At 42.1% G+C, this 15,054-nt stretch overlaps 1 protein-coding gene across 5 annotated transcripts in view; it reads right to left on the bottom strand.

Annotated features, from left to right (window-relative positions):
• LOC134203541 (mushroom body large-type Kenyon cell-specific protein 1) overlaps positions 1 to 15,054 on the bottom strand; it is a 479,310-nt gene that overhangs the window by 97,034 nt on the left and 367,222 nt on the right. For all 5 annotated transcript variants that reach the window (XM_062678393.1, XM_062678401.1, XM_062678408.1 and 2 more), the window contains 2 exons: positions 7,251 to 7,523; positions 6,280 to 6,894 (listed from right to left, as the gene is read on the bottom strand). In XM_062678393.1, coding sequence (XP_062534377.1) covers positions 6,280 to 6,894; positions 7,251 to 7,523 — 888 coding nt within the window. The remainder of the gene's footprint in view (positions 1 to 6,279; positions 6,895 to 7,250; positions 7,524 to 15,054) is intronic.

The following is a 15,054-nucleotide window of genomic DNA, read 5'->3' as shown; positions in this document are numbered from 1 at the left end:
GGATTCGACGAGAATCCTTTCAGGATTCGACGAGAATCCTTTCAGGATTCGACGAGAATCCTTTCAGGATTCGACGAGAATCCTTTCAGGATTCGACGAGAATCCTTTCAGGATTCGACGAGAATCCTTTCAGGATTCGACGAGAATCCTTTCAGGATTCGACGAGAATCTTTACAGGATTCGACGAGAATCCTTTCAGGATTCGACGAGAATCCTTTCAGGATTCGACGAGAATCCTTTCAGGATTCGACGAGAATCCTTTCAGGATTCGACGAGAATCCTTTCAGGATTCGACGAGAATCCTTTCAGGATTCGACGAGAATCCTTTCAGGATTCGACGAGAATCCTTTCAGGATTCGACGAGAATCCTTTCAGGATTCGACGAGAATCCTTTCAGGATTCGACGAGAATCCTTTCAGGATTCGACGAGAATCCTTTCAGGATTCGACGAGAATCCTTTCAGGATTCGACGAGAATCCTTTCAGGATTCGACGAGAATCCTTTCAGGATTCGACGAGAATCCTTTCAGGATTCGACGAGAATCCTTTCAGGATTCGACCAGAATCCTTTCAGGATTCGACCAGAATCCTTTCAGGATTCGACGAGAATCCTTTCAGGATTCGACGAGAATCCTTTCAGGATTCGACGAGAATCCTTTCAGGATTCGACGAGAATCCTTTCAGGATTCGACGAGAATCCTTTCAGGATTCGACGAGAATCCTTTCAGGATTCGACCAGAATCCTTTCAGGATTCGACCAGAATCCTTTCAGGATTCGACCAGAATCCTTTCAGGATTCGACCAGAATCCTTTCAGGATTCGACCAGAATCCTTTCAGGATTCGACCAGAATCCTTTCAGGATTCGACCAGAATCCTTTCAGGATTCGACGAGAATCCTTTCAGGATTCGACGAGAATCCTTTCAGGATTCGACGAGAATCCTTTCAGGATTCGACGATTCGACGAGAATCCTTTCAGGATTCGACGAGAATCCTTTCAGGATTCGACGAGAATCCTTTCAGGATTCGACGAGAATTCTTTCAGGATTCGACGAGAATCCTTTCAGGATTCGACGAGAATCCTTTCAGGATTCGACGAGAATCCTTTCAGGATTCGACGAGAATCCTTTCAGGATTCGACGAGAATCCTTTCAGGATTCGACGAGAATCCTTTCAGGATTCAACAAGAATCCTTTCAGGATTCAACAAGAATCCTTTCAGGATTCAACAAGAATCCTTTCAGGATTCGACAAGAATCCTTTCAGGATTCGACAAGAATCCTTTCAGGATTCGACAAGAATCCTTTCAGGATTCGACAAGAATCCTTTCAGGATTCGACAAGAATCCTTTCAGGATTCGACAAGAATCCTTTCAGGATTCGACAAGAATCCTTTCAGGATTCGACGAGAATCCTTTCAGGATTCGAAGCGAATCCATTCAGGATTCGAGGCGAATCCTTTCGGGATTCGAGGCGAATCCTTTCGGGATTCGAGGCGAATCCTTTCGGGATTCGAGGCGAATCCTTTCGGGATTCGAGGCGAATCCTTTCGGGATTCGAGGCGAATCCTTTCGGGATTCGAGGCGAATCCTTTCAGGATTCGACGAGAATCCTTTCAGGATTCGACGAGAATCCTTTCAGGATTCGACGAGAATCCTTTCAGGATTCGACGAGAATCCTTTCAGGATTCGACGAGAATCCTTTCAGGATTCGACGAGAATCCTTTCAGGATTCGACGAGAATCCTTTCAGGATTCGACGAGAATTCCTTTACGATTCGACGAGAATTCCTTTACGATTCGACGAGAATCTTTTCAGGATTCGACGAGAATCCTTTCAGGATTCGACGAGAATCCTTTCAGGATTCGACGAGAATCCTTTCAGGATTCGACGAGAATCAGGATTCGACGAGAATCCTTTCAGGATTCGACGAGAATCCTTTCAGGATTCGACGAGAATCCTTTCAGGATTCGACGAGAATCCTTTCAGGATTCGACGAGAATCCTTTCAGGATTCGACGAGAATCCTTTCAGGATTCGACGAGAATCCTTTCAGGATTCGACGAGAATCCTTTCAGGATTCGACGAGAATCCTTTCAGGATTCGACGAGAATCCTTTCAGGATTCGACGAGAATCCTTTCAGGATTCGACGAGAATCCTTTCAGGATTCGACGATTCGACGAGAATCCTTTCAGGATTCGACGATTCGACGAGAATCCTTTCAGGATTCGACGAGAATCCTTTCAGGATTCGACGAGAATCCTTTCAGGATTCGACGAGAATCCTTTCAGGATTCGACGAGAATCCTTTCAGGATTCGACGAGAATCCTTTCAGGATTCGACGAGAATCCTTTCAGGATTCGACGAGAATCCTTTCAGGATTCGACGAGAATCCTTTCAGGATTCGACGAGAATCCTTCAGGATTCGACGAGAATCCTTTCAGGATTCGACGAGAATCCTTTCAGGATTCGACGAGAATCCTTTCAGGATTCGACGAGAATCCTTTCAGGATTCGACGAGAATCCTTTCAGGATTCGACGAGAATCCTTTCAGGATTCGACGAGAATCCTTTCAGGATTCGACGAGAATCCTTTCAGGATTCGACGAGAATCCTTTCAGGATTCGACGAGATGAATTTCAGGATTCTACGAGAATCCTTTCAGGATTCGACGAGAATCCTTTCAGGATTCGACGAGAATCCTTTCAGGATTCGACGAGAATCCTTTCAGGATTCGACGAGAATCCTTTCAGGATTCGACGAGAATCCTTTCAGGATTCGACGAGAATCCTTTCAGGATTCGACGAGAATCCTTTCAGGATTCGACGAGAATCCTTTCAGGATTCGACGAGAATCCTTTCAGGATTCGACGAGAATCCTTTCAGGATTCGACGAGAATCCTTTCAGGATTCGACGAGAATCCTTTCAGGATTCGACGAGAATCCTTTCAGGATTCGACGAGAATCCTTTCAGGATTCGACGAGAATCCTTTCAGGATTCGACGAGAATCCTTTCAGGATTCGACGAGAATCCTTTCAGGATTCGACGAGAATCCTTTCAGGATTCGACGAGAATCCTTTCAGGATTCGACGAGAATCCTTTCAGGATTCGACGAGAATCCTTTCAGGATTCGACGAGAATCCTTTCAGGATTCGACGAGAATCCTTTCAGGATTCGACGAGAATCCTTTCAGGATTCGACGAGAATCCTTTCAGGATTCGACGAGAATCCTTTCAGGATTCGACGAGAATCCTTTCAGGATTCGACGAGAATCCTTTCAGGATTCGACGAGAATCCTTTCAGGGTTCGACGAGAATCCTTTCAGGATTCGACGAGAATCCTTTCAGGATTCGACGAGAATCCTTTCAGGATTCGACGAGAATCCTTTCAGGATTCGACGAGAATCCTTTCAGGATTCGACGAGAATCCTTTCAGGATTCGACGAGAATTCCTTTAGGATTCGACGAGAATCCTTTCAGGATTCGACGAGAATCCTTTCAGGATTCGACGAGAATCCTTTCAGGATTCGACGAGAATCCTTTCAGGATTCGACGAGAATCCTTTCAGGATTCGACGAGAATCCTTTCAGGATTCGACGAGAATCCTTTCAGGATTCGACGAGAATCCTTTCAGGATTCGACGAGAATCCTTTCAGGATTCGACGAGAATCCTTTCAGGATTCGACGAGAATCCTTTCAGGATTCGACGAGAATCCTTTCAGGATTCGACGAGAATCCTTTCAGGATTCGACGAGAATCCTTTCAGGATTCGACGAGAATCCTTCAGGATTCGACGAGAATCCTTTCAGGATTCGACGAGAATCCTTTCAGGATTCGACGAGAATCCTTTCAGGATTCGACGAGAATCCTTTCAGGATTCGACGAGAATCCTTTCAGGATTCGACGAGAATCCTTTCAGGATTCGACGAGAATCCTTTCAGGGATTCGACGAGAATCCTTTCAGGATTCGACGAGAATCCTTTCAGGATTCGACGAGAATCCTTTCAGGATTCGACGAGAATCCTTTCAGGATTCGACGAGAATCCTTTCAGGATTCGACGAGAATCCTTTCAGGATTCGACGAGAATCCTTTCAGGATTCGACGAGAATCCTTTCAGGATTCGACGAGAATCCTTTCAGGATTCGACGAGAATCCTTTCAGGATTCGACGAGAATCCTTTCAGGATTCGACGAGAATCCTTTCAGGATTCGACGAGAATCCTTTCAGGATTCGACGAGAATCCTTTCCGGATTCGACGAGAATCCTTTCAGGATTCGACGAGAATCCTTTCAGGATTCGACGAGAATCCTTTCAGGATTCGACGAGAATCCTTTCAGGATTCGACGAGAATCCTTTCAGGATTCGACGAGAATCCTTTCAGGATTCGACGAGAATCCTTTCAGGATTCGACGAGAATCCTTTCAGGATTCGATGAGAACCTTTCAGGATTCGACGAGAATCCTTTCAGGATTCGACGAGAACTTTTCAGGATTCGACGAGAATCCTTTCAGGATTCGACGAGAATCCTTTCAGGATTCGACGAGAATCCTTTCAGGATTCGACGAGAATCCTTTCAGGATTCGACGAGAATCCTTTCAGGATTCGACGAGAATCCTTTCAGGATTCGACGAGAATCCTTTCAGGATTCGACGAGAATCCTTCCAGGATTCGACGAGAATCCTTTCAGGATTCGACGAGAATCCTTTCAGGATTCGACGAGAATCCTTTCAGGATTCGACGAGAATCCTTTCAGGATTCGACGAGAATCCTTCCGGATTCGACGAGAATCCTTCGGGATTCGACGAGAATTCTTTCAGGATTCGACGAGAATCCTTTTAGGATTCGACGAGAATCCTTTCAGGATTCGACGAGAATCCTTTCAGGATTCGACGAGAATCCTTTCAGGATTCGACGAGAATCTTTACAGGATTCGACGACAATGCTTCAGGATTCGACGAGAATCCTTTCAGGATTCGACGAGGATCCTTTCAGGATTCGACGAGAATCCTTTCAGGATTCGACGAGAATCCTTTCAGGATTCGACGAGAATCCTTTCAGGATTCGACGAGAATCCTTTCAGGATTCGACGAGAATCCTTTCAGGATTCGACGAGAATCCTTTCAGGATTCGACGAGAATCCTTTCAGGATTCGACGAGAATCCTTTCAGGATTCGACGAGAATCCTTTCAGGATTCGACCAGAATCCTTTCAGGATTCGACCAGAATCCTTTCAGGATTCGACCAAAATCCTATCCAAATTCGACCAAAATCCTATCCAAATTCGACCAAAATCCTATCAGGATTCTATCAGAATCTTAGCAGGATACGAAAAAAATCTTTTCAGGATTCGACGAGAGATTCGTTCAGAATACGACGAGAATTTCAGGTTCTGACGAGAATCTTTTCAGGATTCGATGTGAATTCATTTAGGATTTAAGAAAACTCAGGATTCGACGATAATCCTTTCAAAATTCGAAGAAAATCCTTTCAGGATTTGACAAAATCGTTTCAAGAGTCGACTAGTCGATTCTTTGAGAATTTGTCGAGTTTTTTCTCAGGATTCGACGACACTTCTTTCACGATTCGGTGATAATTCTGCCACTATTGGATAAAAATACTTTAGCAATTGGACGGCCATTCTTTCAGAATTTGACGAGAGTCCTTTTGGGATTTATCGATAATTCTTTGGGATTCATCGAGATTTTTCTCAGGATTCGACGAGAATCCTTTCACGTTTCGATAAGAATTCCTCCAGGATTGGATGAAAATTCTTCAACAATTGGACGACAATTTTTTCAAGATTCGACTAGAGTCTGTCCTGGATCTGACTGAAATTCATATAGGATTCGACAAGATTCCGTACAGAATTCAATGAAAACCCATTCAGGGTTTGACAAGAATCCGTTTAGGATTCAACGACAATCTTTCTTCTTCTTCCTTCTCCTGCGATGTGTCAAATCAACACATCTATTTATGGCACAGCTGATTGCTATAACGCCAGTCAGTTAACGAGAATCTTTTCGGGTCTAAGATTCAACAATTCGGTTGTTAACTATTCTTAGTTTAGATTTTTTTTTCCACTTGTGAGTTAACATAAAAAGAGGTGAGCCAGGTATGCAAGGCTCTCTAATAAAAAAAATTACACTTTAAAAGAATTTTATTGAAAAAGTTTGGTAAATTTCATCAGTGTTAAAAAAAATCATTGCAAAAGAGACATTTGGATGTTTTAAAATTGGACAATGTTCCTTCTTTTAATTCTATTTGAGTCAATTCGCAGACACTCACCTGTTGGTTCCTGCTTGATGGCGGTCAGTTTCCCAACCAGCCGTTCGTCCTGCTCGTTGTTGCCGGTCGGCGACAGCAGCGCTGTCGTAGTCGCCGTTGTCGAAGACGACGACGACAGTGCCGGCGAGGAGACGGAGTTTCCTATCCGGCCAGCAAGCAGGTCTTGGTCTTCCTGTTGCTGCTGTTGGTGCCGCTGTCGGTCCACCGGATCGAGCTGGTCCAGCACTTTGGCGTCCACCCCACCCGGGCCGGGACTGCCGAGCGTACCACCACGTTGGTGTTGGGAATGATGACGATTGAGGTGGTGGTGGTTATTGAGAAGTGATGTTACTGGCGTCGTCGTTGTCGTCGCCGACGCCGCCACCGTCGCCGTATGAAGAGGAGATGGTGGGGAGCCGGTAGGATTGGCCGCCGTCGTCGTCGTCGTCGCCGCCGCAGTTGCCATCGCTCTTGTGTCGTTTTCATTGAAGTGATTTTGATACTCGTTCGAATGTACTGCTGCTGCTGCTGGATGTTTTTCTTCTGCTGTTACTGCTACTTGTTGATTGTTGGAGGTTGCTAGTTTGGATTCTACTAATGCTAGTTCGCCTTCTTGCTGATAGTGACCGTTGCGAACTGTGTTGAGAAAGAGAGGGAAATGATAAAAATAATTGAACCAATTTATAAATCATGAAATGAAGTTTATTCAACCCTCTGGGTAGCTCAGATAAAGCGTTTGAATGAAGGAATAATCAACATGTTTTCCAGTATTAAAGACCACCATTGAACGATTTAAAGTTTATTCTTATCTTAGCATTGGGGTCGTGAATTCGGGTACAATAGAAAGTTATTGATTGCCTCTAACACAAATTCGGACAACAAATCCTCAAAATGTTGTGCACATATATTGTGAAGAAGGCTCAAACAGTTAGGAACCAGAATTTGAATATCGGCCGAAATTTTCGTTTTTTATTCACCCCAGCCAAACTCACCTATCGCAGTGCCACCCTTCTGGTCGAGAAGGTTTCCGCCGACGGTTGCCGCCGCCGACACCAGCGAGGGGACCGCGTTGCTGGCAACACCGCTGACCGCGACCGCCGCCGCCGCCGCTGCCGCTGCACTCTGGAGTCGATCGACCTCGACGTCGTCCGCGACGGTAGCGTTGGTGCTCGGGTCCAGCAGGTTTAACTGTTGGCGCGTAAGGACGTCCTGATAATGTTTCCATTTCCTGCGTCCCATCAATTCTTCAGCAACGCGCTCCAGTCCTGCACAGAAGAAAGAAGAAGAAAAAAATGAATTAGCCATTGCGATGGAGTTGGCAAAAATTTCAAACCGAAGAAACTTCACCCGATGTAGATGGTCGACTTGTTGGATGCAGATGCAGAAGAAATGTATTCCTGATCGAAATATATTAACCTAACCGAGGCAGATTCGATTCCATCTTAATGAACTCTAGGCATAGGGTTTCGGGGGAGAGCAACCGAAGGGAACCCGGACTGAGGTCGGGTTAAAATTTTAGAAACTTCTTCCCCTTTTATCTCGCAAAAACCGGTCAAACCCAAGGACAGAAAGAGAGATAGACACAGGGGAAGAGTGGGTGGAATATACATAAGATGCGAGATGTATAAGCTGGTATTTGAACGCATTTTAATAGAGTGTGTAGATTTTGTTATGACCGAGCATCCCTCCGGTTCCATCCCCCGTCACCCGCCGGTGCCAATGTCCAATTGTGGAACTTGAGCTTTTCTTGCCGGACTTTTCTTCCGAAGGCAGACAAAGAAGACGCACTCTGCTAGCCAAGTCCAGTCCAAGTCGATTCGAAGACGACATACGTGTCGGTCGGTGTGAGAACGGATGGATTGCACAAGAAAGTTACCTAATCATCCTACACATATAGGATCCCAGAAGAAGAAAGTGGGAAGCTGATGCTTTTGGATGCTGTGGAGGCGGCAACATTATTCTGGCAGAGGGAAGTAGGTTTTTCGGGCTGCAGCAAAGACGAGAGTTGCCTAAACCCATTCGAAACGGAGTGAACGACAGCAATTTGAAAATCACAAACTGAATTGGAAGCTGGACATTACAATAATGTTTTAACTGTTTTGTTCCATATCAGGCTCGTTTGTGGCAGACAACTGGTAACTTACCTTTTAGAAGACCATTTTCGCAGCAGTAATACGTCTTTCAACTTCTGGGAAACATCCCAAGTAATGGCCTTATAATGTCCTTGAACATAGCGATTTATTCTTCAAGTCTCCTATGAAACCATTATAAGAACAACAATATTTTAGAAATCATTGTCCCACTTCACAAACATTCCAAGTTAAAAAAAATCACACCTCCAGTCACATCTCATACATACCCTCTTGGGGTAAAGTGACCATATTTTTCTGAGGCCAATCCGGGACATCTTATGCATTATATAATTCGCGAAGCCGAAGCAAAATTCTTCACACAAACAATGACAGTTCTTTATGGGTTTTTACACTCTGACAGATAGCAATGGGATTTCCCATAGGAGGGAAGAGCAGAATTTGCTTCGACTTCGCGAATTTGAAACATATCAAATCGTTTCAAAAGAGATTTCTCTCCTATTGAGCTATAACACTCAGTATGATGCTTACTTTTCGATTTTATGGAAACAATTACATAGGGAAGACCGGGATTGGTTGGACGAGTTTTGCTTTCGGAATGTTTGTACTAGTTCTGGTTCGACTTTTGAAAAAACGGTTTTCACTGTCATAAATATACGACTTTATGACATATTTTCATCGATGAACACAAATTGAGAAAAAAGTTATAACAAAACAAATGCGGCGGAAAAAACGGCCAACCAACCCCAGGACTGGAATAGGTTGGCCGAGTTTGTTAAAATAAGTGAAACACATCAAATCAATCAGCGGGCAATGTTTAGAAGTGGGTAAAATGTAGTGTTTATAGTTTTGTAATTTCTAGGCATGTAAAAAAATCACAACTCTTTACTTTTTAGTCTTTTTAAAACATTTTTAGTGAACTTTTTACAACTTTCGCTACAGTTTTTTTCTCCGCCAGCCTACACTTACATTTGATATAATTTTCTCGAGCATTTTCTCTTCTTTCAATGCTGCTTTTATTGGGGAATCGGTTAAAATTGTGTCAATTGGTATTTACTAAGCTTTAAACACGGATAAACAAACCACACAAAAGTTGGCCAACCTACCCCACGAGATATTTTTGAGGACAATCAAAATTAACAAACACAAAAATGAATAAAAATAATACCTTCTCCAGCGTGCCACGTATCTAGAAATCTGGTGAATATTAACATAAATTTACTCACTCGCACCAAATTAGCAAAAAAAAAACGTGATCTTGAGCAAATGGAAACACTAAAACACTTGAAATTACATCTGTGCATGGGCGATCTAATACCTCACCCAAATCATTATAATGAGCCTTAAAAATGCCTCAAAACGTTTTCACAAAAGCCGATCGGTCAACCTGCCGCTTCGGCCAACCAGCCCCGGTCTCCCTACACTAAAATCTTTAAATTAAAGAAAATGGGTTGCTTCGGCCGGCATGACCTAAGCTCTTCAGAATATCTTCAAATATTTTTGAATCCGTAGATCTTACAAATCCTTTCTACACGGAAGGAGACAAACGAGATATCCTGAATTATCGCGGAATTTCCTTTTTGTCTTCTTGTGCGCCTGTACAATGCTGATCGAACATTTTGTTTACACAAGTCACTGTTTCTCTGCTGTAAAAACCACATCGATGCCGGTTTAACCCATTTTTAACTTTTCACGTGGACTCGGGGTGTATATGAATCTGAAAGCGGGATTGATGCTGTGTATATGGATCTGAAGGCGACATTCGATATAGTGGACCATGCTATCTATCTTCGGAAATTCCGCAACGCATTAACTTTGCTCTCGATAATTAGGCCGATACAAATATTTAAAATAATTATGTCTCTCCCCTCGGATTTCTTTTGCCCAAAAATATATATTTGAGGGCAACAACAAAACATGTGGATGATTTTGAGGATTTCAAAACATTCTTTAACAAATCCGAGAAGTTTTATTGTTTTTTTTCCATTTTAATATTTATTTTTTGTTATCCCCCCCTTTACCTTTCAGAGACCAGTAGGACATAATTTAAATTAAATATTTGTAACGGCCTTATAAACGATCTCTCGCTGTGTACAAATACTACAGAAATTTTTAAAACGATAATATACGACAGGACTGCTTGAAGCTTCAAAACATGGTGCTTCTTCTTCTTCTTCTTCTTATTGGTAGTAAATCCCCCACTGGGACATTGCCGCCTCGCTGCTTAGGGTAAAAGTTCCGATAGTCGTGGGTACTCCTATAGTTGCGGTAGTGTTGTTTTTGCACAATCTACGTATTTAACGCAGCAACCCATATAGTCTATCAATTTGTTGACCTGTCATTACACGAAATACAGGAAAACAGGTTGAGAATTGCAGTAGTGCGGTAGTGTATGAAAACAATGGGATTCGCAACTACCTATAGGAACATGAATTAAAAAATACCGCAACTATTGGAACACTGCATCAATAATTGGAGGTACCATTTTAGGTAACAATGATGGATGCTGCTGCAATCAGGACCCCTTTCGGATCAAATATAATTGATAATATTCCATGTGCGCCCTTGAGGTAAGTGAAATGAAGTATAGGCTTGGTGTGAACCAACAAATAGTGGTGGAACGTGCTTAGTTCCTCCACTATTGGGTCTTTTACCCTAGTGTTCAATCAGCACTTCCACAGTTATTAACCTCGAGGTTTCTAAACCAAGTTGCCATTTATGCATTCGTATATCATGAGGCTGACACGATGATACTTTTATGCCCAGGGAAATCGAGGCAATTTCCAAACCGAAAATTGTCGAGATCGGCACCGGGAATCGAACCCAGCCACTCTCAGCATGGTCTTGCTTTATAGCCGCGCATCTTACCGCTAGGCCAAGGAGGGCCCCTAACATGGCGTGGATTGGTGTTTGCCTAATTAATTTGTTGTGCCGCAATGTCAAAAATGCAACATCAATAATACCAGTACGAGAACGAGCCGCTCGTCTTCGACTAAATCCTTTCCGGACAATGAGTTACTTTCTGAGTTCACTACAATGACATCATCCCCAGAGCAAATCGACAATAAATTGGGCTTCATGTTCAAAATTGAGGACGAGTTTCGACGAGAACCCTCTACTGTTCGGAAAGTTTTGGAGTCGAATGTTGTCATATGGAGCCCAGTTAGGTCGCCTGAATAAAAACCACTCGATGAATGTTCGTAAGATATACAGTTACTTGGAACGTACGTGGAATGCTGCCGCCTAAAATAAAACCACTTCACGTGAGGCGAACAATTGTTCAGGGTGCTTTTGCTGGGAAGCTGTTAAGGGAGATACCGACTGTCCTGATATGCTAACTGAGCAAAATCTGTTTAAATATGTCTAATGATAATATTCGAGAATCTGTTACAGATTTTCTGGACATTCAATTTTCTACGGATTCCACAGATTCTTCAAACTTAATAGATTCATCATCGAATGCGGAACGTTTTCCGGGACGCCTAGCAATGCGGGGCAAGTAGGCTGAACCCGGGACTGTCTCGCATAATCCGGGACGTCTGGTCATCTTAGGGGCTGTCATTATACCAGGTGGACAGGTTTTGGTCAATTTTGAATACCCCTCTCCCATCGCATGGACAATTGCTCATATAAATTTTCAAATTTTGTTTTGGTTGTGTTTGAAGGTGTCGAAAAAATGTTTACCCTCCAAATGCTTGGAGAGACTTTATAATCGGTGAAGCATTTCTACTACGAATAAGGTTACCTTTTGCTTACGTAACCAGTTCCAGGACTAAGTTTGGTCTCGTGCAATAACAGACGGAAATGAAATTCACATATCATAATACTTTAGCTCTTGCGGTGATAAATTACGGCGGTCTAGAAAGCTTTCGAATTTAACGAGTGGAATATGTTATGTACAATACTCAGTGAGAGGGCAGAAAAAGCTTGTGGTGCATACGCATGGTGCATACGCATCTGTATCATATGTTTGAAAAAGAAAATGTTATAAATAAAAATACGGTGCACTTCAGTTGGCAGGTCATCTAGTGCAAATGTCGGAAGACATAATTGCAGACATTTTATTTAACAGAGAACAGGATATATGCCGGAAATAGATAGTAATTGCTAAAAAAATATTGTAATACGGGCAAAAAAAATTAAAAAACACTTGACTTACATAAAAAAAGATTTTTTTATTATTTTAGATCCGTTTAAATATTGGTTCTCTATACAAAAAAACTTTAAATGTGTATATTTCCAATTCTGAGGGTTAATTATTTTGATTCATTCATTGGTGAGTTTTCAATTTACTTTTTACACCGAATATTTGAGAAAAAACAATAAAAATCACTTTTTTTTTCAAAAAATCGCCGATGAAATCTCGCTTAACTTTTCAAAAGGTCCTAAGTAACATTTTTTTCATGAATTAATTTGAGTAGTGCAATCAAAAGCTTTCATATTGGTCTGTTGATTGCGCTACTCGAATTAATTCATAAAAAAAATGTTACTTAGGACCTTTTGAAAAGTTAAGCGAGAAATATTAAAAAAAAACCTTGAGCCTCATTCTAATGACCTTATACCTAACTTACTGTGAAAAAAAAAATCAGAGGTACATGAAACTCCGATAATGATCCCATTTTTACACCGTGATTTGTGTCCCGCTTCAAGGCAGCGGAAGTACTTGTCGGTTACCGGTTCTTGGTAGAGGCTATCCTGGTATGCGCTCTCCCGACATCTTTTTTCCGTCTGTGGAAAACGTTTATGGCTAGGCGTGTGGCGCGTTTGTCTGACCTCCTTTCTTTTTTACAATGTTGTGGAAACTTATATGTGAATATGTACGTTATGTGGAAGATATTGATTTGGAAAATGTATTGGAGTTTACCACTTTCCCTTCGATGGGACTCGAATCCATGACCCTACAGACCCTCCTTTCTGCCACTCTATCGCTGAATGCGAAAACTAGCGCCTCAGGTTCCATGGTTGTAGTTCTATAAAAGGAGAAGGGATCAGTCTGTGTATGCTTTTCCGCCTTGCCACAGCCCTCCAGCCTAGTCTCAAGTACTTCCCCTAGCAGCACAATTCAGACCGATTTGGTTGCAGTAACGCGTATATGACTGGATTTAGTCGTATATGAGTAATATAAATTTGTTTACAACATGTGTGCTGCTGAGTCTTGTTCCTGCTTTGCAGCAAGAAAGAAATTGAGAAGCTTAGGCAGCTCCAGATTCAGGTCTCTCGACATATTGTTCCGTCCATCATTGATGAAGTCGATAATGTTATCGAGATGCACCATGATGACGGTTAAGCTCGACAGGACCCCTCTCGACCCTATCTTCTCCGTATTGTACTGCTGTATGCGGGCTATTTCTGTATCATTGGACCTCTCCCAACCTCTTCTTGCGAAGGGGATCACTTCCGTTGCTTTGTTGGTTGGCTTAGCTTTATTCATGGTTGTTGGGCCCTCCTTAGGATTACCCCTCGAACCCAGGTAGAATAGTTGCCTTTATGATCCCATGATGAGGCCCCTTTGCTGATGCCGTGAGGCCATGTGAGGGGGCTGACCAGTGTTGGTAAAATCTCTAATTCTTAAATTTCATCGGCGATTAAATCATGCGTGAGTCTAATCTTACCAGAAACATGGCCCAAAGAATCTCTCATGATTCGAATCGCGATTTGCATCATTGCATGATTTTTACGTGTTCTTCATTATTGAATGCATTGAATTAACCTTTTTCGCCTAAAACAATGACTAATAAATCCATACATAAACAAAACCTACGTTTCAACTGCATTTTGACGCTTTTTAGAGCGAAATCATTTTCGACGAGTGAGCGAAGCGATGCGATTCTGTCCAAGAAACTCATTCGTGATGCTCTCCCTACAGAATCGCAAGCGAGTTAGCTCGTGCATGAAGCCTCGATGATTGAGATTTGAGTATGATTCTACCAACACTGGGGCTGAAACATCGGTCCAAATCCCATCTGGTAAGACTGTCAGAGAGGAATAATGTAACGGAAAAGTGAAGAATTGGGATTGCTTTGTCAAATTGTATTCGATGTTTTAAAACCAGTTGATCTGTACAATTATGCCGATACAAATATAAAAACCCAAATTTATCCACCAGTGGTGATGATGCCTTTCTCGATTCAATATGTTGAATTCGAATTAATGTTGTAAATGCAGTGCTTATTGCCTACATTTTGGCGGTAAAAAGATTTGGTGCAATTCTAGTACGTTGCTTAATAATTACTCAATTATGAGAGTAATGGGTTGCGCCACGGCTAAAATGATTAATGATTCAATGTGTGCATTTGTGTTTTTGTTGATTAAAAAATAAAAATATAATCCAAACTGCTTGATTTATTGAAAAACAAAAACAATAGTGTCCAACTAGGAAATTTGCTCCGTCGAATGAAACCAGTTGCACTCGAATCTGTCAAGTCCTTCTATATGAAACGCGTTTAACAAAAAAATATTTATGGGCTACACACATACACACTTTTGGAGTGAAATTATAGCCTTCTGGTACAACTTTGTTGTACGAGAAAGGCAAAATGAATTACCAACGGATTTTTTGCCAAAATAACAATTTGAGGAGGCAAAAAATACGGTAGGTAGATTTTGTGGATTATCAAGACAGTCTTTTATAAATTAGAGGAGTTTTTTTTAATAAATACCCCCTCCCCTGGACCTTTAGAAAATTGTTGGTAGTAGGACATAATTT

The sequence above is a fragment of the Armigeres subalbatus genome, chromosome 1 (assembly GCF_024139115.2).
Source record: "Armigeres subalbatus isolate Guangzhou_Male chromosome 1, GZ_Asu_2, whole genome shotgun sequence".
Classification (NCBI taxonomy): domain Eukaryota; kingdom Metazoa; phylum Arthropoda; class Insecta; order Diptera; family Culicidae; genus Armigeres; species Armigeres subalbatus.
The sequence above is the reverse complement of the archived record's forward strand: the minus strand, read 5'-3'. Positions and strand labels throughout refer to the sequence as shown.